General features: G+C 32.2%; 1 protein-coding gene across 5 annotated transcripts in view; it reads right to left on the bottom strand.

Annotated features, from left to right (window-relative positions):
- LOC107074177 (uncharacterized) overlaps positions 1–24,310 on the bottom strand; it is a 180,633-nt gene that overhangs the window by 68,526 nt on the left and 87,797 nt on the right. For all 5 annotated transcript variants that reach the window (XM_089177067.1, XM_089177068.1, XM_015335355.2 and 2 more), the window contains 4 exons: positions 22,818–23,023; positions 14,931–15,066; positions 13,642–13,775; positions 4,707–4,950 (listed from right to left, as the gene is read on the bottom strand). In XM_089177067.1, coding sequence (XP_089033193.1) covers positions 4,707–4,950; positions 13,642–13,775; positions 14,931–15,066; positions 22,818–23,023 — 720 coding nt within the window. The remainder of the gene's footprint in view (positions 1–4,706; positions 4,951–13,641; positions 13,776–14,930; positions 15,067–22,817; positions 23,024–24,310) is intronic.

Raw genomic sequence — 24,310 nt, 5'->3', positions numbered from 1 at the left:
GACCAATCGATACGGGTAGACACCGAGCGAATATTTCGGTTATATTATTTTTCAATATTTGACTGTATTACTATTTACTAATTAGTTTTCCGAGTAGTCGTCAGTTACACGAGTTGTTCGTTGTCTCTCGAACTTTTGGGTTGGAGATGGTAGGATGAGTAGTGGTTGGTAAAGGGAAAAGCTTAACCAACAACAGAAATGCTCGTTGAAGTGTCTCGCATTAGCGTACACTTTCAGTGCGCGGTATGAGAGTGCAAATAAATTTCCATATTTTCATTTCCCTTTCGGTCATCTTCTCTTGTAGGAGATTACTCGTTTCTACCATTTATTCTCTCTTTTTCTTTTAGTTGTCCTAGAATATATAAAGAATAACGAGAGAACAAAAGCTATTTTGACGAGCATAATAAAAAATTTTTCTCGTTATCTTATTTTTCACTTGTTTTACAATAAAAAAAAAGAATCAATAACATATAGGAAACTTGTTATCGACAGCATCGTAACGTTACTTTCAAGATTTATTTTTATCTATATTTTATACACGTGAAGTATATATACAAAGGTATATTTATCTATTTGATTTTTTGTTTTGAAAGAATGAGAAAATCAATGAAACTGTGTAATTTTATTAAGGTAAAAGTTTTTGATTGAAAGAAAGAGAGAAGGGACAATAAATGTTAGAAACGCAACTAGACAGATGGATAAATAAATAGATAGTCAAATAGATAGAAAGAGCAGACAGTAGAAGCTTAAGGGGAAGCTAAGAAGGGGTTTCCTTTAACAGTACGTTTACGTTGCTTTTACTGCGGAGTAATGTTATTGGCAATCGAATAGGCAATACCATCGTCATCGATGTTGGGAAATAGGGAGAAAGACTCTTAACCAGAGCAATAGGAAGCATGGATGTTTTTAGGCAGTTACAGTTGAATCGTTGGTGCTTCTGACAGATCGAGAACTTCGAATAGCGACTTTCCGGTCATGAAATCTTCGATATCGCATAATGGTCTAAACATAAATCACTTTTACTAACGGATATTCTTTACTCCCTCCTTTTTTTTTCTTTTTCGTAATTTTGTCGAAGAATCTGAAAAACGCGGGGAACTAAACCAAAAGATCTTACTAAGCAGAATGAATCACACAGTATCATACAATTCATAAGATGTTCGAACAAACTCGATAAACGTGTCAGAAATAGATTTCTATTGAGGAAATTAAATGAAATTAAAAATGAAAACTGGATAAGTTAGTATTTTGAAACTGAAGATGTACGTATCATCAGAGAAATCTTTCTCTTTCTTTCTATTTCTTTACAATATAAATTTCGTATCGATTGAAGTGGAAAAAAGAATGGGGAAAAGCGTTGTTTTCTATGAATCGTCCGGCGTGTTCTCGTTCGCACTTCTAAAGTACGTTCGGCTCGATGCCAAAGTTTCTACCTCACTGGGAACGCTTTCATCGTCACTTTTCCTTTTCTTTTTCTATATTCTATTTTCTTTTTTATTTTTTTTTATCGCCACCTTGAAACGTACCGAAAACGTGTAACGTTTCTCGTCTCTCATCGAAAACTCGTCCACTAATTGTCTATCAAGAAAAGGAAAGATAAAGAAAGAGAAGAGGAAAATGTAAAATCCTAAAAAACTTTTTAGAAAAAAAAATTCGATTATTTTATCTTTTCTCATCAAAGGTTTTAAAGAGTGTTCCCAACTGAAGGAGGTTAACTAAATATTTTTTTCTTTATTTTTAATGATATGAAAAATATTTAAGGTATACTTTGATTGGTTTTAAAAAAGGTATGTCATGGAAAACCAAAATTTTCTCTCTTTCTCTTTTTTTCTGGATACGAAAGTGTAACCGTTTGAAAATTTTCAAAAAAATGTCCATCTACGAACTTCTCATTCAACACGAACAAATATCTCAAATTTTCAGTCATATTCTGGCGTACTTTTATACGTAACAGCATCCGATCGCGAGAGTGCTAAAAAATTGCCATATTGGTAGTAATGCCGGGTAGGTATAGCGTGAAAATCTAGTACTCGCGACCGAAAGTGTTAAATGGGTTCAGGCTGCCACGAAACGCATGGCTTTTACCTCTGTAAACCTTTAAGTAGGTCACTTTCTCTAACAATAATTCGTTTTTTTCTGAGTTTTTTATATATCGAGGTATTTTCTCGTCTAAAGACGGTACCTACTGTTATATATAATCTTTTGATTGGGAGAACGAAAATTGAAGGGTTGCTTGTTAACTAAAGAATAGAATGAGATCGAGTATAGGTGAGAATAAAATTTTAGAACAAACAATCTAGAGCAGAAAGAAAAGTGGAAATGTAAAAAAATATATCAACAAAATCTGGAAGAACGAAGTTTACGTGAGCTTTTTTTAAATATAAGAATTTCTATCGTTCATATTAATTAACTTTTGTGTTATATGAAAAATTATTTTATTGGAATTATTGTATCAAAATTAAATGAAATATTGTAATTCGTTTTCTATCTGTCTGTCTGTCTGTCTGTCTGTCTCTCTTTCTCTCCTTTTTCTTTTTTGTCATGACTATCTTTGTTGAGAAGAACCGCACAGAATTGGGTTCGAAGTGGGACGTTAATAAAACTAGAGCTTTAATTGCTAAATTCCCTATTGATTAATGGCGCTTCGAGACAGTCAGGGAATGAGATGGATGGTACTTCGAACGACTCAACGATTTTAAAGAGGAACATACCAGATCATCTCTCTACGTTTTAAGTTATTAATTTATATACTCGTTTAAAACAATTATTATTTTCTCTAAATAAATATTTATTTATTATATTCATGCATACAACGTATAATATAGTATACTCAACAAACATATATATATATATATATATATACATATGCATAATCTTTTTTCAAAATATTTTTATTTTAATGAGCAAAGATGCAAAGATAATATTATCAAACAAACAATAGGAGCAACGAGCAAACAGAATTCGCGATACACCTTTTTTTTTAGCCGTTGGGTGCAGCATCTGTTTATAATAGTGTGCGAAAACGCACGGTGGTAACGAGACGCATATTAAAAGCGAGCGATTCGAGATGAAGAAGAAGAAGAAGAGAGAAAGGGAGAAAAACGTGGTAGGGGGATGAATAGAGTGCGAGCCTGAAAGATAGAAAGATAGAAAGAGGAATCGCGGATAATAATTTAGATAGCGGCGTTGGAGACGATCCCATTTTCTGCAACAGACATAACGGCTTTGCTTTCCCAGCCGGAACAATCGCGTCGTCCTCTCCCCTATGCTTTCTTGGCGAGAGCTTGATACCGCCAAGAGAGTCACATAACTGTCACGGGGTGGCGTGATTCACGTGAAAGATGGTACTCGACCCGATACATTTACGGTCCTGCTTGGCGCCATAATTTTATTGTCGCCGGTTAGTCTTTACCAAGTACGGAACACGCCTATTTTGAGAGATCATTGACGAATATATTGACTTTTCTAATAACTGTTAGTTATAACTGACTAATCAACTTCCGAGTCCACTTATCAAGAGAAAGAGAGAGAGAGAGAGAGAGAGAGAGAGAGAGTATAATTATAATAATAATTTTAAAGAACGATATCGTTTACGAATATATTGAGAGTCTTCTAATAACTATTAGTTTTATTAGGTATAGAAATTTGGTACGTTGATATTGAATGGTACATTTATAATTTTGATTTGAATGTAAATAATCGATCTCCATCTTAGAAGTTTTAAGTATCAACATTTATAGTTATGAAACATTTGACTACTAGTCAAAACCAAAACTATTATTTAGTAAGCAAAATGGCAACTCATATTTGTTTTAATATTAATTTCTATACCTAATATAATTGATTAATCAATCTTTGAGTCTTCTTATTAAAGGTGTAAACATAATGATAATGTTAGAAGCAATTTAATTAGAATGAAAAAGAAATTTTATCGTTTTCCAGTTCAATGTATTGTGTACGTAAATAATATTTGTAAATCATTAACAAATTAAAATATATCGAATATTACGTTCGCATATAACAATGTGTTTTTCAATCAACTCAAAATTGGAAGGATCAGTAAATATCGATAGGATATAGCAGAAATAAAAGTAACTAACGTTGTTCGTTGAAATTCTTGAAGCGTGGATAACGAACTGATAGGCAAGCACGAGAAGATGCGTGTATCTATTATAACGTTGAAATTTGTGCACCACCTCTGATGTAATACGATCGCTTATCCGTACATGAGCGAGAAATGTGCTTAGTTTGTCGCGTTGTCGTTGAATTCATAGGGGCGGAAAGAGTAATTATAGTTTAAGGAGGTACATCGAACTACGTACGTTACATTGTACGATTTCCTATACTATTTCCGTTACCACTCACTATACCAATTTACAGTTTGAATTACCTACGAGATGTAGTTAACGGTAGTTCCTCTTGCGTTGATTACGAAGCACGGTTAACTTACGGCTTTGGTTGAGTTGTCTCGATACCGTGGCTCGAAGTAAATTTTATTAAACTCATCGTGCGGTTTACGCAAGAAAATTGAACCGTTTTTCTATATATACAATCTACGTGTACTTACGTGAAATTTCATATTCTCTCTTTCTCTCTTCTCTTATTATAGAAAATAAAAATTTTCATATAAATTTATGGAATTTGAGTAGCGTTTCAATTTCATTGTTAGGAATAGTGAGATAATGAGGAATAAAATTGTGACTTACTGTGACTGTGCGGAGATGCATCCCCGGTAATAGGGGCAATAAGAGGTTCGTCGACAGCTATTTCCATGTCCGCAGATTTTCGGTATACGTCAGAAATGAATGCTATACAGCTTAAGCGAAGCCGGCCGTCTCGAAACATGTCATTGGTGATTTTAAATTCTATATTTGATCTCGTCTTAAAGGTGTCGTCCTCTAGATGAATCGAATACGGTCGTATTCCAAATTGTGAATTGTTGCTCGTTATCTGCGAATATAATTACACACACAAACAAACGCAAGTAATTTAATGACATGTAATGATAAATATATGTAATTGATTAAATTCGGTTTAAAAAAAATAATATTACACATTGTTTTTAAATCGAGAACAAAAAAAGGAAGAAGAAAAACATGTTGGGGTACGTGAGGGTAGGAAGCATTGGAAATAAAAAAAAAGAGATTTGAATTTCGTGCACTTTTATTATGAAACATCGTCGCGAGATCGACTCCCATTTTCTTCGAGAAGTAAGAAAGAAAGGCCAAAGGAATACTAGGAAAAAAGAAGATGATAGGCGAGTATCTCTTGGCGTTATTACTTCGGGGAACAAACGAGACTATGCATCAAGTCCGTAGACTTCGCGATGATGCGAGACCAGAGGACGCATCCATAAAGTATAATGCATAAAGCTCGTGCCATCGTGTTGCATATCCTCTTTTCGTAAAAACCATCACCACCCTATCTCATATCTCTCTTTATTTCTCTTTCTCTCTCTCTTCTACGCGTTCTCTTTTTCTTTCGTTCCACGTTTACGTTGCGTATTTCAGTAGAGTGTAGGCAGAAATGTACATAGAGGCATGGAAAAGGCTTCTCTATAAAACGTCATCTCATCGCGTTACGATACCAGATAGAAAGAATGAGGGAAAAAGAGATAGAGAGAGAAAGAAAAAGACTAAGAAAAAATCGTATTCCGCCATTTGGCACGCACCAAACTTACATCAGTTACATTGCGAGCTATTAGAAAAGGAGAAAAAAGATAACGCGGTAATACAAACACAGACACGCATAATTTCCTACTTTTTCTTTAATATTTATCATCGAAATTACTTATGATGAAATACTACTGAAACCTTTCGAAACAAAATGGCAGTGTCAATGAACGGAAATATCGTATTATTATTATTATTATTATTATTATTATTATTATTATTATTATTATTATTATTATTAGTGACCTAAATCGTATTATAATGCATTTATTTCGATACATAGTTATTTTAATTGAAAATTATTGAAAAAAGATCATATCAAAAGGAGATATATCGTTTTGTCATATATTTCATTTATCATTATTTTACTTTTTATTTTTAAAAGATATGAAATATTTTCGATCATATGAAATATTTTTGCATAAAATCCAAATGATATTTCGATTCATTTCCTCGCTTGAGATATAATTTCTCTCTAGATATATTTACACAAATTCTCGGTTCTGGAAGATAAAAGAGAAAGAGAGAGAGTAAGAAGAACTGACAGGGATCACATTTTCAGGGAAAGTAATAAAGAGTGAAGATGTCGGATGAGAGCTTAAAAGTTGAAGAAAGACAGAGAGACGGAGAGGAAACACTCTCTTTCTCTCTCTCTTTTTTTTGTTCCTTTTTCTCTCTCTAGCTTCTTTTCTCTCGGCGTTATTGCTTCGAGTAACGCACGAGATGTTGTATCGTGTCCGATGATGACGTCGAACTACCACTAGCTGGGTTCATAAAATGCAAGGAACGAAACTGCTGTTGCCGCCATCTCTGCAACTGATGCTGTCCGCCCTTCTGCATAATCCATCTGTCTTTCTCTCTCTTTTTCATCCTTTTTTTTTCTCATCGTTCGCAATCACGTGCACGGCAAAAGAATAAGAGCGGAAGAAAGAGAAAAAGAGAGAGAGAGAGAAACTAACAGAGGGAAAGGGATACACGCACGTTGTGACTTGTTCTACATGAGACTGTATGTGCGCATATCTTCATTTATTCTCTGACATGTATTTTACCCTTCCTTCAATGTATTTTCAGTGTATCTCTGGTAATCCTTCATTCTTGTAATGTATTCGTAGGCCAAGTTGTTGATATTTAAATGTATATATATATATATATATATATATATATATATATTTTGTTTGAAAGATTAGAGAAGAGTACGCTTTGTGTATTATTATGTTAAGAAGTAAGACGTGAAAAGTAGTGCAAGATACAATGATAATTAATTAGTAATACGAGGAACTAACTATAAGCACTTACGATTCTATTCTATTTTACTTCTTTTCTATTTTATACGAAATTCCGATTTTTAATCGTTTAATTCTTAAGAAAAGCAACTATTATCAAATAATAATAAGATAATAAAAAAAAACATGTGTGCAGATCACACATGTTAGAAGTGAAACCTTCAAAAATCTAAGTTTCGAGAGAATGAGACGAATGCACAGTTTCAAGAGTAAGCTAATTGTAGGATTTATTTATTATAATATTAATACCATATACAATAAAGGTCACCGGTATGGTCTCTGGGTGGAATAGCTGATAAAAAGTACACTTTTCCAAATTCAAGCAATAAAAATGGAATGCTGAATGCGATAGTTATAAATAGACACCAAAATCGTAGGATGTTTATCAAAGGAAATATAATTCGTCAGAAATTAAGTAAATATAAATAATACTTTTTTTGAAACTCAGGTATAAAATTTTTTTTGTTAGTATGGTTTTCAATTTCCCGTTTTTATCTACATTCTTGCGCTGTATAACAAACATTTTAGGATAGACGAAATAAAGACGTTACGAAAAACATATGGAAAATACTGCTGGACTGAACAAAGGTTCTGGTAAAATGCAATGAGAGATCTAATAAAGATATTCTCTAGAAATATTTTTTCAACTCTATAGCCTGCCACACTTCGAGACCCTTATTATTTAAAACATATAAATCGTCTTTATTCTTTGGACCACAAACTTATCTTTCTAAGTACTCTCGTCTAAATAAAGATCTGAACAATGAAAAATTTTAAAAATGCCTTGAATCGTATCGCTTTCTCAGCTTATCGAACTATGTACACTACGAGTCTCAAATTTCAGTCCCATGGTAAGCCCTACGATTCACGCTGGGCGCTCAACATCTTAAAAATGTTTTTATTTTATTGAAAAATTAGTATAAGTTTCTTAAATACGCAAATATAACAATTAATAAAATAATTTTCTTATATGCATGGGTCAGTACATGTCTTTGGATATTTTTTATAAAAACATATAAAAATCAAATTTAATAGACATATTGTGTCTTTATGAATCAAATATATTTTATAAAGAAGCAAAATAAAAATGTGACAGTAATTTACTTGCTTTTGAGTGGAATTTGTCAGCTGCTCCTAATGTATCCTACAGTGTTCTCTAATTCTTTTTCTCTGATGTATCTAGTAATCCTTCTTTTTTAAACATATTTTAGACAATACAATTATTATATTCTATATATTTCATAGTTATTAATGATAATATTTGCAAAATAAAGAATTTAATATAAATTTTTCTATAAAATAGAAACATTTTTAAATAGAAATAGAAAAATAGAAAAATAGAATAGAAAAATAGAAAAGAAATGACACGTATAAATATACCTTCCAGCTCACACAGACTTAACACTTATATAACTTACAAAGACAGACTTTACACCTTCTTTCTTTATTTTGACCGTTAGTTCGTTTGGACCTTATTCTTTTGTCGCATACCTACGTGCTTATCTCTGTTTATTCTTCTACACTTCTATCACTCCTACCTACAAACATTTTGAGTATCGAAATAATATGTGTCCACGCTTCGTAGTATGCAGTTGCACACAAACACACACATATACAATATCAAGCAGGAGCGATAACTACGAAGCAGAGCATAAAGAGGAGACCGAGAATAGGAAAAACTATATAGCTATATTCTGTCTCATTCTCTCGCAGGCTCAATCCTATATGTTTGTCTCTATTTCTCTTATTACTAAATATTGTGACCGTTGCATAGCCGCACGCCGCTCCGTTGCCTAGCTGCCCACCGCTCCGTTGCCTAGCCGCCAACCGTTCATTTTTTTTTGAATCACTCCCTATTCTAAAGAAGTTTTCACTTCAAAAAGATCTTACAAAATTCTCGTTGATTCGCATAATGCATAAAGTTTATTTAATCGATCGACACTTTTAATTTTCATTTTATTCACTTTTTAAATATTTTTGTTTATTTACATGTTCTTGCTTATCTATATTTTTACATGTATATTCATATATTTAAAATATCATCGTCATCGGGGAAACCCGGTTAGCATAAATATTTGCAATTGCAATTAACGGAATACACAGGTATACTTAAGAAGGTATTAGTAAATTTATTTTGTTATTGCTTTTTCTTTTAAGCTGTGCTTTATATGCGTATAAGAGATTATCGATAGGAAAATCAAAAAGTGGAAATAACTTTCTCTTTGAGAAGCAATATGGAAAATGTTAGTACCGATCGAAAAGAAGGTAATGTAATTGGAGCCACGTAAAAGACACGAATTTGTTTTTCCAATCAGTGTTATTACATATCAAAAGAAAAACGGTTTACGTGAATTTTCTTTTCAGTAGCTATTAGGAAACAGTGAGATGTACACACAGCAAATGTGATTTTCGTGAATCCATATTTCGTATTTATTTTGATTTAAGAATATATAGCGTTCATGTTAAATTATTTTTCAATTAAAGATACACTTTTTTAATATAAGAAAAAATACTTATCTTCTTTTTTTCTTTTAGAAAATTACATTTTAATTCAAAATAAATTGGAAAATGTAAATTTATGTCCAACATATTTTAGTATTATTTCGTTCAAAGATCTTAAAATTTTTCTACGTTATCGATATAAAAAAAATAAATACGTTTTTCTATTTATAAAACTATCCATATAAATTAAATTCGAAAAATTTGAATTTCAGTCTAGAATGGCAACCTTTTAATGTTATTACTTTCAAAAAAAAAAAGTAGATTTACGTAACTGATAAAGAATGGAAAAAATAAATAACAAAAAAAGGAAAAAAGATAGAAACAGACTCTTATCATATTTTCTCGCGATAAAATGTAACTCCTATTTTAAATTCGATTCTTGAGCGATCACGAAAGCGATAAGTGTCTTTTAAATGAAACATCGAGTGTCGTTCGATTTCTTTGCAAGAAAGCCGTTGTTGCTTTCTCGTTTGAAGGAGAGTCTATACTGACATAAGAGTATCATAGATAAACTCATGAAAATATCGATCTAGCTTTTCGATTGTTCTTGAATTCTCTCCTCTGCTTTTTCTTATTTCGTACTCGACTCACGTAAATGTGAAAAGATGCTCATAAAGTCACAAAGCCTCATACTTTCTATACCCTTTTCTACCTTGAGCTTATTTTCCGATATATGTAGATACGCATGTACACATATTTCCATAAAGCAGTCGACGCGTGCCGCCACCTTGAATATACCATTCTTGAATATTGTACCACGAATCCCAAGAAACCACGAGCGCGACACAGGGTTAGAATTTCAACGTATTTCTCTTCTACTTTCATTTCCTAACGATCGAACCTAATTTAAAGAATCAACAAAAACATTTTTTCTGTGATCGTGTTTCGAATTCATTATATACAGTGTATTTGTTGAGAGAGAAAAATCAATTTGGTGAATTTTTATATACATTTTCTATTTTATTAATATGTACACGAGTTGAGTTAATCAAATATGTAGTTACAGAAAAAAGCTAAAATTGAGAGGAAATATTTGATGAATGAAGAGATCATAGATTTTGTTTTTTAACAAAACCAATAGTACACAAAGAGAGAGAAAGAAAGAGACAGAGATAGAAAGAGAGAGAGAGAGAGAGAGAGATCTTCCTTGGTTAAAAATATTCCTATCGATGTGTTTTGGATCCATGAAAAAAAGCTTTCCGATAAAGTCACGTGAAGCTAAACGGAAAAATTGGCGGTGAGAAAATATGAAAGAAAAGTTGATTCAAAATTGGAAGGCGCGGTTCGATCCTCTTGGCATAAGATCAAGTATACCTATACATATATATACTAAAAATACTAGGATGTCTTATCATATATATCTAAGACTACCAATACAAGAAAAATACATACACACAGATGTATACATAACCGAAGGAGTAGTGTAGCCAAAAGTATATAAGTACAAAACGTAGATAGGTAGGTAGATATATATGTATATACTAGCGTAGGTATTAACTCGGGATGTGGTGGAAGAGTGCAAGTAGCCATTGGACAATCGATGGGAGCGATTTTCTAACCCAGTGACCGGTTACACCAGGCCATCGTTATGGTCCACGCGACTCCTGCACTTTACGCGAGTTAACCACCGGTTGATAGGCCTTCTGCACTTTCATGACCTTTTCTCCTACCACTTGAAGTTTCATGGAAGCGGAAACTTCATATCAGCTTCGATCGTTCGATTTATTCCGGAAGACCGTTATCGTGGTTCACTCGAATGAATCTATTTCTCACTATCTAATCTTAATTAGTATCGCTTGTTACACTTCTTTTTTTTCTTCTTTTGTTTTTCTTTCTTACTTTTCAATAGTATCATATCATAAAAAAAAATATTAATCGGCAAGAACTTCTCTAGCAATTCAATATATTCATGTATTTAAAATTTTCAAATAAAAGTATTTTTAATAAGAAATTATAGGTTTAAATAACTTTAAACTTATTCATACAAGTTTTTGTAAATTTAATTTATTCTATATAGAAAGATTTTTAGTTTATCTTCTGATTTCCTATATAAACGCATTTTATTATATCTTTTGAAAAATAAAAGTAAATATGAGAGGAAGCAATGTTATTGGAGCTTGGGAGCCAATCAAAAACATTCAAAATCAGGAAATAAAAATGACAGGATAGTAGTAGGTCTTTTTTTTTATTTTTATGAAGTAAACGGACCGAAATGCGTCACGGCTGTTAGAAAAGATTCGAAACTTTCTATCTGCCATTACAATTGTTCTCTTTCTTTCCCTTACCTTCCTTCCAAAAACGAGAAATGTAAAAATAGAAAGCAGTTCGTACAGACGTGCGCTTTCGAGCGAACAAGCTATTGTTATACGTCATCAGGGTTTGGTGGGATAGATAGAGCCAGAGCTCACACGAAAACGCGAATTTTCAGTTAGTGCGCGAAATATCCCGTATTGCAGTCGTTGCAACAAAGTTCGTTTCGTTTCCGTGTCGACGATTTTTCATTTCTTCCGTTGTTGCAAACATAATGTCTCGGCGGTCTTTTTCTTTTTTCTCGATAATTATTAAAAATAACGTAAATATAAATTTCACCGTAGAAAATTTTCAATACGACGTTTGAACACAAATATTTTTTTCTTTTTTTATGTATTTTGTCTCCTTTTTTTCCTTCTTTTGGTTATGTATATTCTTTTCTTTTATATTTTAATTCTAATTTCTTATAATGCGTTAAAAAAAAAATTATTCAACTCTTGTCGGGATAATAATAATAATAATAATAATAATAATAATAATAATAATAATAATAATAATAATAATAATAATAATAATAATAATAATAATAATAATAATAATAATAATAATAATAATTATAAGGACGACGAGAACGAAGACAATGAAGAAGAATGAACCTCAAATCGGATTTATTTTTAGCTCGCATACTGTAAAGTTTCTTAGTTTCATATTTCATTTTTTAATTAGCAAGCTGAATCGTAATTCGATATTTCGTAGGCTCTCGTTCGAGATCAATCGAATTCTCGCTACGACACGAATTAAATTTACCCATATATGTATACCGTGATACGTCCACAGAAAGTGGGAATATAGAGATGGAGATGGCGCAGAAGTGGTGGAAAAATAGGAAAGGGTAGGTAGGTGCAAAGGCCGCTACGATGCAACCTCTCCCTATCCTCTCCCGCTACCCCTATACAAATAAATCGTTATTCCGTAGCATTTGTTAAATCAACCAAATTATTTCGTTAAATCGCAATCCGAGCTGCACACGTCGGAACATATTGCTACGTTGCTACGACCAAAGCGGTTTATGTGTTTACAATCGTATGAATTTAAATCCTCGCATTTCTTCTTCTCCCTTTCCACTTCTCATTGAGTTTCTGTTCTTTTCAATGATCGACAACAAGTCGACAACATTTTCAACAGTATATCGATATATAAAACTGAGTTGCAATACATTTATTTTCTGTTGGAATGAGCCTTTTTCCTGGGAAGATTAAAAAAAGATCCGCTAGGAGGGGCAGTACCAGTGGGGGTTACATATGTGAATTTTACACCATCCTGCTTGTACCGACTATCAGACGTACAATTAGCGAATGCACAATGTTTTGTAGGCATGATAATTTTTTTTTAAATTTTTTTGATCACAATATTTATTTATTCTAATAGTAGTAAGACGTACGTTTAACGTTGTTGTCAATAGAGAATTCAAAACATATGTACCCCCCACTGGTGCTGCCCCTCCTAGCGGATCTTTTTTTTAATCTTCCCAGGAAAAAGGCTCATTGCAACAGATATATGTTTAAATTTGTTTCGATCGATATCTATTTATTTATTAAATTGCATCATTATCGTACATTCTTTTGAAATGTTTTTGGAGTATATACTTATATATAATACATATTGTATTGTTTTTACTGTTAATAATTAATTATAAGATAATAAGAATAATATTATAGTAGAATAATTGAGTAGGGTGAATAATTACTGACAAAGAAAAGGTGAGAAACAAACAAACAAAGATATACGAGTGAGACCTTTGTTGCATAATTCAACATTTCTTATAAAACCGAATACACGGTTGACGAATAATTAAAGAAAAAGAATAAGGAGAAATAAAAATAGAAAAATAAACGATGTGTAGTAATGGTGAAGAGAGAAATAGAGATACTTACAGGATCTTCGTTGAGCAACCACGTAATGGCAGAGGCTGGACGGGATGCACCGGAGGTGCAATTTGCTCTTAGCGTTTCTCCTACTGCTACGCGCTCTTTCTCACTGCCGATAGTCGGATCCGTTTTTGGGGCGTCTAAGGCATAATAATTATGTCGTTTAACACATGCGACTGCTGCTCTCTGGCATTAATTCGACGTCTGGCGGTGTGCCAAAGACCTACCGGAAGTGTACTTCTAACTCTCTCTCTTTCTCTCCATCTCTCTCCTCATTCCTATGTGAAATCAACCCTAACTCTCCCCCTTCCCCACCGTCTGCTCGTGATTTTATCGTCTTGAGAAGGATCGTTCGAACTAAAACCACGTAACTTTTCGCGATCGTACATTACACTTTGAACTTTTTTCATGTAACGCGGAATACGCTGACGTCACGTTTTCGGCTTGCTGTAGACCATCGAGAAAGAGGGAAGGGAAAGAAAGAAAGAGAGAGAGAGAGAGATAGATAGAATAAGAGGGGAAGATCGAATCCCTTAATCTACGGAGAGAAAGAATCGTAGCGGTTTCCGGGAATGGGAACCGTAAAGGGAAATCCCGTGCCGCGAGTTATGTGCCTCTAAAGTTCTCGTTAAACGTATCGTCGTTATTTGCGAAAAGCGGGACGCAAGGAATGTCACTATTGCTGGCCAACGATCGATTCTGTGTCCCCCCACTCTCTCTTTCCCGTTCTTCTTCTCTCCTCACCTCTTTCCGTGCTCCATTTCGTCGGTCGCATCTTTTTTTATTGCACTTTTTTATGTCCACCCTACTCTCTAGAATTCGAATTCCTGTGCTTTAAGTATCGAATCTGAGGATGAAAAGAGGCTTGGGATATTTTCATTCTCCAACGCGTGGAAATGATTGTGGCGAGTAGTATAGACCTTGCATTTCTCCGACTACTCGTATGTATAATGTTTTTTTACTATGACAATTTCAACAAATTATAATTTTTGTTGAGAACTTTGTGTTATTATTACAATATACTGAATACGTTTATTATTAAATTTCATATACGTGATAGAAAATCTGTGGGATTATTTAATTAAAATTAAGTATAAACAATAATACGTGTTGTAAATTAATGGAAATATAATTTTAATTTCAAATAGGATAATTGGTTGCTTGGGATGGAACTTTAGGAAGAGATAATTAAGTCATCGAGAATAGAATATTCCATAAAGGGACTGTGTTTTTTCCATAAATCATAAATACATTGAGTAATGTTATTATGAGTTTTTTTGAAAATGTATGCTTACCTACTACCATCATTTTCGCTCTCTCGATCAGCGTATGATAAGAGGGTTTACCAGCTGATACTTCACACTTGTACATCCCGGTTAGATTTCTTGTCACGTCTACTAGTGTTACACTAACATGATCGGATGCGTTGACCTGTGAAACAATATCGAAGCTTTAATGCATCTCCAGTTTCAATTTATCTTTTTTTTACTTGTTCTTTCATGCTTTTGCCTGACTCATCACGCGAGGTATGTTATATTTCAAAGCCCTTCTTTTTTTTTTAGTTCTAGTTTCTATTTATTTATTTTTTCCTTTTTTTTGTTCTCTTTTTCCCCCATTCTCCTCTCTCTTGTTCTGTCAATTTTCTCTACCACCATGTTGTATCGGGCTCGTACGATCGTAGCTCTCGTCGAAAGCAACACACGGATATTACTTCGCATTCTGCCGCACCATCGACTCGCCGAAATCGATCCTCCGCGCGACTAAATCTCGATCGGTTCGACTCCACTATCGCTACAACCCACACCCCACAATCCACTCCCCACAATCCTTACCCTTCCTACCTACCAGTTTCCTTCATCTCACCCTTTCGTTCTCTCATCCTCTTTTCCAGCTGATATTTATATGCATCGCAACGATCTTCTCTCTCTATCTCTCTTTCTCTCTCTCTCTCTCTCTACCTCTACCTCTCTACTTTCTTCAAACTGTTTCGTTGTTCTCTTCGATTCTTTCGACCTTCTTTCTCTTTCTCTTTTTTTCCCTCTCTTTTTTATCGTTTCTACTTTTCCATTCTTTTTATCCCCTTTCCGTTATTTTATCTATTTCTTTTTTTTTCTTTAACTTTTTTGATAAAAATAGAGATGAAACTAAAGATGAAAAAAATTTCAACGAATTCAAAGAGAAAATTATATAAAGAATAGGATAGTGTTCTCATTAGGGATAATTGTTAATATTGAAGATATATTTGAAGAATTAAATATTTTACTAATCGATTGAAAAGAGAAATCGTTACGAACTGTTAATATTTAAAACGATCGTATAATATTGCTTGTTCTTTTAATAATTACATTTATCTTTTGCAAATATTATGACCCTACTGCATATTTCGTTTTGTTTTTTGTATCATATCGATACGGTTGTTTTATTGCAAAACTCTGCTAATATTTTTCTTTTCCCATTTCTAATATTAACTCGTGAGAGATAGGTCGTTTCAACGAGATGACCATCGTCAATAACTTTTATTTGTTTTCATCAAAAAAAGAAAAGAAATATATGCGTGAAATTTTTACAACTTGATTGGTCACGTGGATAAACATAACAAAAGCCCGCGGGTATGCGAAACCCATGGGATATATATTGTGTGCGAAGGTTCGTTTAATCGTTGATCCATGCCGCTTTTGGGTTCTATAGTTTTGAATTTCAACGGTGGTGGACACGCGATATCGCAATTTTACGGAATGTAAGCACCAATCATAGAAACTACGTTTATTTTTTTTCATGCGTATTTGATGTATTTTAAACATCAGAACAATAAATAAAACCGTTTAATAAATTCTTCGAAATTAACTTTAATAAGACACGTTCTACATGAGGTTGACAAAAAACGTGAAAAAGACAATTATTTAATGATATTTAATTGCCGATAAAAGATTTTAAAGCTATGGATATTAAATTACTCGGTGAATTGATATTATTTTATATCTGTATATTTATTTTTCCACAAAATGATTATACTCGATATAAATATAAGAAAATCAATATAAATTGCTTATTTTTTTAGTATCGAAAATATTTCCCTAGAAACATGATCTTCAGGGATAGCTATATCAATATACAGCACAAGATTCTCAATTTTTTATAAGCAGTCTTATTTTTTTTAGAAGTAACAGTTTACCATTCTTCAAAATGCTTTACTCAATCTGTGTAAACTTTTAAATAAGAATAATTTTATTATATAAAATAAAATCATATTTCTAATTGGCTATTATTTTTGTTATAAGTCAAAAAAATAAATCAATATAATTTACTTTTTCTTTTAAATAAATTACAATTATTCTTTTTTAAAAATGTTTTGAAAACAATATTAAAATCAATACAATATTACCTAATATCACTAGTAATAGAACGCATAATTAAACTATCGATTAATGACATAAAAGTATTAAAATTTATTCAATCGGAATTAAAATGTTTTTCAGCATACATATTATAATAATTGGAATTTGTCAAAATTCGATAAAGTCGAATAAATTTCGTAAAGTCGATAATTTCAATGAAGCTTTTTAATATTAGATAATTTTATTATATATATATATATATATATATATATATATATATATATATATATATATATATATATATATATATATATATAATATATAATATAAATATATATATATATATAATATATAATATAAATATATATATATATATATATATGTAATAAAATTTGAAAATCAAGTATACTTGATGCGAAAGATGGAGAAGAAAGTTTCTATTACGATAACGTAACGCGTTTTGACATTGGACTCGCATATTCAACAATTTTCTCGCTTATGTTCAAAGCAGAAAGGATGGAGACTCATTTTCACGAGTATACCCGATGAAGCGAGATGGTAACCGGGTGCAAACGATTTCGTGGTGTATCGCCGAAGGGGGAAATAGAAGGGAGGAAAAAGAAAGAAAGATAGAGAGAAAGAAAAAAAAAAGAAGAAAAAAGACAGCCTGTTTCAACGAAAATCTCAATATCCAGAACGGAATGAATTTTTGTAGCACCAAGAAAGAAGGATGAAAAATTTACGGTATTGTTTTTAGACCGTCTCGTCTTTTATAAAAGGCTCAGTAAAATTGAATCGGTTGCACGTTCGACGAAAAAAAGCAGTAGAAAAAGATAACAAAAAAATAACAAACAAACAAATAAAAATAAACAAACAAACAAGGAAAAATAAAAGAAAAGAATCGAAAAAGAGTTCCTTTTACGCGAAATGAAGTCTTTTTAACTATCCTTCTTTTTTATTTCTTCTTACCAAGAACAATGTTTTACAGAATGAACTTTTAAAACTTACAAACGATCCCTTGTTTTCTCTTTTCTTACTCTCTTTTCGTTTCATTCTTTGGTACTTCTTTTCTAAAACGTTAAGTCACTTTTTGAATCATCGTTACTTCTAATGTACACATAGAGTATAAAGGGTGTCCCAATACAAAATAGTACACTTAAAATACTTTCTTTATTTTAAATGATATGAAAAAATGTTTAAGACGATATTTCGATTGATTTGGAATGGATTATATCATCGGAAGAAAATGTTATTTTAATGTAATTTCTTATGGATTTTTTTCAAGATCTTTTATGTTATAAACGTATATATTTTTTTTTATATTTTACCTTGTAGAGGGTGAAAAAATACATTTAAGTAAACCTGTAGGACTACTTTCAAATGACTGTAAACACCAAAAATATGATAAAATTTTAAGTCACGTAGGCCCCCAAGTATGTCCTAAACATTTTTCATATTATCATTAAAAATAAAGAAGATATTTAGGTGGTCTTCTTAAGTTAGGACACCCCGTATACGTAAAACCAGTCTATCTACTTGAAAGAATCCTCGGAACGTTTCCAAGATTCGATCGGTCTGTTTTCCTTTTTTTTCCTGTTTTCTTTCAACGTGGTTCGATGTTGCTTGTGATTAAAGAAAAAAGAATAAGAAGAAGAAAGATCTACCCTAGTGACTGGCTAGCTCTAGGGAAATTAACTAATCTTGAGAAGATATTTTCTTAGAAGAATTAGATGTTCTTTTTCCTTTTGAATCTATGAACAAAAGATCGTAATTTAAAGTATAAAGAATGAACGCATGTTAGACGTTATTAGAAATACACGCTCGCCCAAGTTAACCATAACCATATAAGTCGATGTAATATTTCAGTGTTCCACGTTTATTTGTCAGGAATTACGTTTCTCTCGGAAAAAGAAAGAAAAGAAAAGAGAAGAAAAAAGTTGAACCGGATAGAGGGTTGAGGGAGTGGTGGTGGGGATGGGGTGGAACGAGTACCTCGACGACAGTATGTGCGCGAAGAAACCCGTAAGAATGATGGGAGACGGTGCAAGGAAAACTAATGCTTAGAGAGATGTTTTCTTTTGCATTTCTTTCTTCCACTTTTATCTGGCAAGTCCGTAGAGAAGTGGGAGATAAAGATAAAGAGAGAGGGATTGAGAGAGAGAGAGGGAAGGAGGAAGGGAGAAAAAGGATGGAAGAGAAAAGTAAAAAGAATTTTGGGAAAGTAAAAATGATTAAAAAAAAATCGACAGTAGTTTTCTCAATTTTTCTTATCATTCAAAACGAATTATAACGAGTTTAACAATTTCTTTTCCTTTCTGTAATTACAGTCTCGTAATTTAAACCCGAATTGACTCGTTATTAATAACTCGAGTTAAAAGTAGAAACCGTGAAACCATGGTTCGTATAGCTTTTCAGACTGTCTGGATAAATGAATGTCTTTGAAACTTTTCTTAAAAGTTTTACAGCTTTTTTTATCTCTACTGAAAGATAAAGAGAGAGAGAGAGAGAGAGAGAGAGAGGGAGAGAGAAAGAAAGAGAGAGAGAGAGAAAAAGAGAGAGAGAGAGAGAAAGATATTCTTTATCGTCTTGGAAATGAGTTAAAAATCTAGCTTAATCAACGCTTCCATTTCGAAGAAGGTAAATGTTATGTAATAGCAAAAAATAATTTTACAGTTGAAATATGAATGTGTGTGTGCGTGTGTTTTTATGTAAAAAAAAAAAGAAATTAAATTCATATTCTTACATATATGTATTATATATGTGTACGTAAACGCATATCCCAAAGTAATATATTAATCACTCGATTCCTGACTTTCGTTGCGGCCTGCAAAATAAATCCAATATCGTTTTTTAATTACACATCGACCGAGTGGTTTCCGATTCGCATTAGAGCGTACTCGGTGCTTCGGGTTCGCATCGCACTGGATACATGTAATGAATGAGGGTATGGCAAAACCGCAAGCGAAATTTTTGAGTTATTAACGGGAAAAGTAGCGTTTAATCGTTTCTCGATTCGCCGAGTTGGTCTGAACTCACGATAGATTATTTTGTCACAAATGATATATATCAAACTTGTCGTTTACTTTAATTCACATAATTTTAATATTATTTTTCGTTATGTAATATTAATATTTTTATACTCACGGTTGTACGATAGTGTTTAATGTATATATAACGTAATAGGTGATATAATGTATCGTCTATGTTCAGTTAAATGTCATTAATTGTACTTTTCGTCTAAAATGATTTATGTAGCTAACCATTGCTTAAAATTTCAGAAACAATCCAATTAACCAACTATTACTTCGTGAAAAGTATTAATAATAGGGTAAGCTTTGATAAAAAGCATACATTTTTCAAATCTGATTTTTCCCAATTAAAAATTTGTTTGACGAGCAATATAATTCATGTCAGCTTAGCATAAATATTAAATATTAACTTTTTATCTGAACATGAAAGATATAATCATTTAATAATATCTCATTAAGGGTAATTATAAATATGTAATATTCCCATTATTTAGATTGGATTAATAATATTATCTTCTAAAAAATAATTAAAAAAGTAAATATAATATATAAAATTATGTATAATTAATTAAAGAACAAAGAGAGCATCGAAATGAAAAAAAAAATATATGAAAAATAGAAAAGTAGGATCGATCAAAGAATCCAATATTGCAAGATAGGATGAGGAGTAGGATTTTTTTTCTAGATAGTAAGAAAAATCAGAGGATAAGGTTTAGGTGTCCTCGATCGCAAAGGCGTTGACTTGATTCTCGTGAAACACGGAGGCCGCTTGACCCAGGTTCAAATTCACTCGAACGGAATTTCAAAGGGTCGTGCCGTGGTCGTAGCGCCGCCCATAAATCAGCCCTATCGATTTTTTTCTTCTCGACGAACTCGAAGGATTTTAACCGTCCTACATGGTGTTACCTACGCCGTCGAACTTTTCTATGTATCTAACCATACCTACGTATATATACATAACACATATATTCAAACTTTCCTGTGTACGTTAGTTTGCTATGTTCTTGAGTAACTCAGGAGAGAAACGGGGGAAAGAGAAAAGAACTAAAAAAAAAAGATGAGAGAAAAAGTTAAACCTCTCGTCCTATAGTACGTTGGAAAAAGTATCAAAAACCTTCCGTTTATCGAGACTCCTTCGCTCGTAGAAAAATATATTATGGTCGTGAGAGGTGCGATTCCAGCGTAAAAACCGATGCATTCGAAGCCGAGTGGAAAAATCAGGTCGGCTTACGGTTCTTATCTTTCTCTCTTTCTGTCTCTCTCTCTTTTCCTTTCTCTCTCTCTTGACGTTGGACAAGTACACGACGCTGATAAATGTCCGCCTCGAGTTTCGTTCTGCTACTGCTTCGAGCTTCTTTAACTGTATCGTTTCTTGTTCGCTCACTTACATTGGCTGACTCTTGAAAAAATTACGCGTTTCCTGCGGAAATTTTCCTAGACCGACCGACGACGACCATTGAATATAGAGAAAGGGTGAAGGGGAGATGAAGGAAGGGGACAGAAATGAAGAAGAATTCCAAATCGCTTATTAAGCGACCAAAGTTATGATTTAAATTATTAAAGGACGACGAGAGAAGCAAAATTATCTAGCGTGCACAAATTTTACACCTCCAGCTTGAAAGTTAATTAATTATCTATCTTTTCGTGTTCTTCGGTTCTGATGGAATTTGAATAGGGGAATAAAAAACTAGTACGTAATCGTGGTTAATGAAAATACCGTAAGTCGTATAAATTCTATTGACAGTTCATTGTCCCTTCTTTTCTTTTTTTCACGCAAGTATTTCATTGTCGATGTGTAATGAGTTTTTAATATTTCATCTTTCTTTTTTTTTTTTGAAAGAATCGATAAAATAAAAAAAAGTAGAGGAATTTTTATTCGATAGGTAAGGTCGATTAATTCGAATAATTTTTCTTTGAATATCATATTTTTTTAATTAAATTTATCCTTTGAGTAAAAAGTATAGAATTGATAGTAATTTTTATATGATTTGATATTGGAAATTGCAGCCGATGATACCAATTATTTTACGTTCAGCCTTTTATCAAGAACGAGTTCATTTTTCACTCACCTTTTTTTAATATACCTATGTACATTTTATTTCCCTTTTTTATATATATATTCATTAATTCATGTTTATATTTAGCAATAAGATATAAGTCGATTATACACGAGTAAGATGTATTTTATAATTGTACCTTAAGTACTTTGTATTATTTTAGCTTTTCATACAATTACATTATATAAATTATTTTCCATTATTCCTGCAATTAGCTCGATGCAAGGAAACACGTAAATTTGATGATGAATTTCTATTTTGATAAATAAAATAAATGTGCCCATAATTAAGAAAGTGGTCTAAGTCAAAATTAATAAAAAATGAGTTTATCAGTTATTACGCACTACATTATTATAAACTGAATAAATTCAATGTAATTTTCACGATATTATCAAAAATGAATCGTTAAATAATGTCTGTTATTTCAATATTGTATAGAATTCATATAGTGTTCAAGTATAAATCTTTAAATATCTCGAAACAAGAGATATATGACTTAGATCACTTTTATAATTATGGGCACAAATGACTTATTGTAAATAGTAACTTGTTTCTTTTCAATTGTTTTTAATAGAACCTTTGAAACGACAATACTTTTGTACTTCAACATTATATTATTCGATTTCTTTTTTGATGAAAAGAAAAATTGTTGTGCTTAACGAGAAAAATATATAGACGTTAATTAAAAGACAAACTGTGAAAGCGCATAATTAAAAGTCAAGTTTAAATTAAGTAATAGAAGAAGCTATAGAGATACTTACATTAACGTGTATTCCGCTCACATTGTATGCGCTTTTGCTTGGTATTCGTTCGGTCACGTAACGATAGAATTCTACCTCTTCTAAGCTCCATTGAATGCTATACAACGGTGAGCCCTCTAAGTCGTACGAGCAAGTCAGTGTGACGGTGTCACCAGATCTTACCATTGCTGGTACGTTGATCGTTAAATCCTTTAAACCCGTAACACCTGGAAAATATTTAACGAGAACGTGCTACGAATTACATTTACGTGTGAAACAAATCCTGTGCATGAAATATCATAACGCTAGGCCTTATGTTGTTACGATGAGAGTAACATTTGTCAAATATTTTATTTATCTTTTACAAACTTCCGTGCGTTATAAACATTTATGGTAAGAGCCACAGAGAAAGAGTAGTTTTAACCAGAAATACAGTGTTTTAGTCGTTGTAAATCCTACGAAAAAGAATGGAAGAGAGATAGATGGAGGTGGAAAAAGATTGGAGAATGAGAGAGAGAGAGAGAGAGAGAGAGAGAGAGAAAAGCACTCGAGCAGATTTAGGTAAAAATATTTTTAGCGAAAAAGCGAGTGAAGAGCAGAAGCGACTATGTGAGTGCAAAAAAGAAAAATTAAAAAAAAAAGACAAAAAATAAAAAAAAACGAAGAAGTAAAAAGGAGTACGGACGAATTAGAGAGACGAACGAGGTGCAATAATTTTTCGAAGTGGAATTATTATCGTGTCGCTGGGAATTGGTAATATCGTTTGTACTGCACACGAATCATGTACCGGTTTGGTTTGTCTTCGAGATCACAGAAACGTATTCCCATTGAGACCACAAAATAACTTACTTGTTCATCGTCTTTCGAAGAAAAGCTTAGAATCAAGATTTTTCTCTCGCAAAAAGGGAATCAAAAATATCGATTCTATCGTTTACGATGATTGGATCATATGTTTGTCGATAAATAGATCATAAAATTTGATAGTATGGGTTCGTCGAAAATTTTATTTCATTTCTTTTTCTTTTTTGTATTTTATTAATATGTCGTCTATTTTCAGCCAAAAGACACTAACAAAACTTTTCTATCAAAATGTATGTTTGGTAATTTACATTGCTTAAAATTTTATCAAGAATCGAATTTACTGTTTTTTTTTCTTTCTGCAACAATGCTCATAGTTATCACTTCCTGCAGTTTGAAAACCAATGTCCTTTTAATTGTGCTGTTTTATCAGATCTAATCTACTAATCAAATTTCAATTTAATATTTTAAAAACTCACCTTTCTTGAATTCATATATTATTTAGTTGAAGTATTTAAAAATACCTTTTTTCATACTTTGACTGGTCAATATAGTTATTTTATAATTTAGCTGATTATTTCATGAATAAACAGATGTCATATTTTAACGGTAATATATACATGCAGAATATTCTTATAATAGAAACTCATTGCATCCTTTAAATTTGTCATCAAAGGAAAAGCTGCAATGGGTAGCTTTCGAGCAGAAATCTTCCT

The sequence above is a fragment of the Polistes dominula genome, unplaced genomic scaffold (genome assembly GCF_049000335.1).
Source record: "Polistes dominula isolate Pdom_NZ unplaced genomic scaffold, Pdom_raw_medaka contig_20, whole genome shotgun sequence".
Classification (NCBI taxonomy): Eukaryota; Metazoa; Arthropoda; class Insecta; order Hymenoptera; family Vespidae; genus Polistes; species Polistes dominula.
Note: the sequence above shows the minus strand (reverse complement) of the source record. Positions and strands in the feature narration are given on the sequence as shown.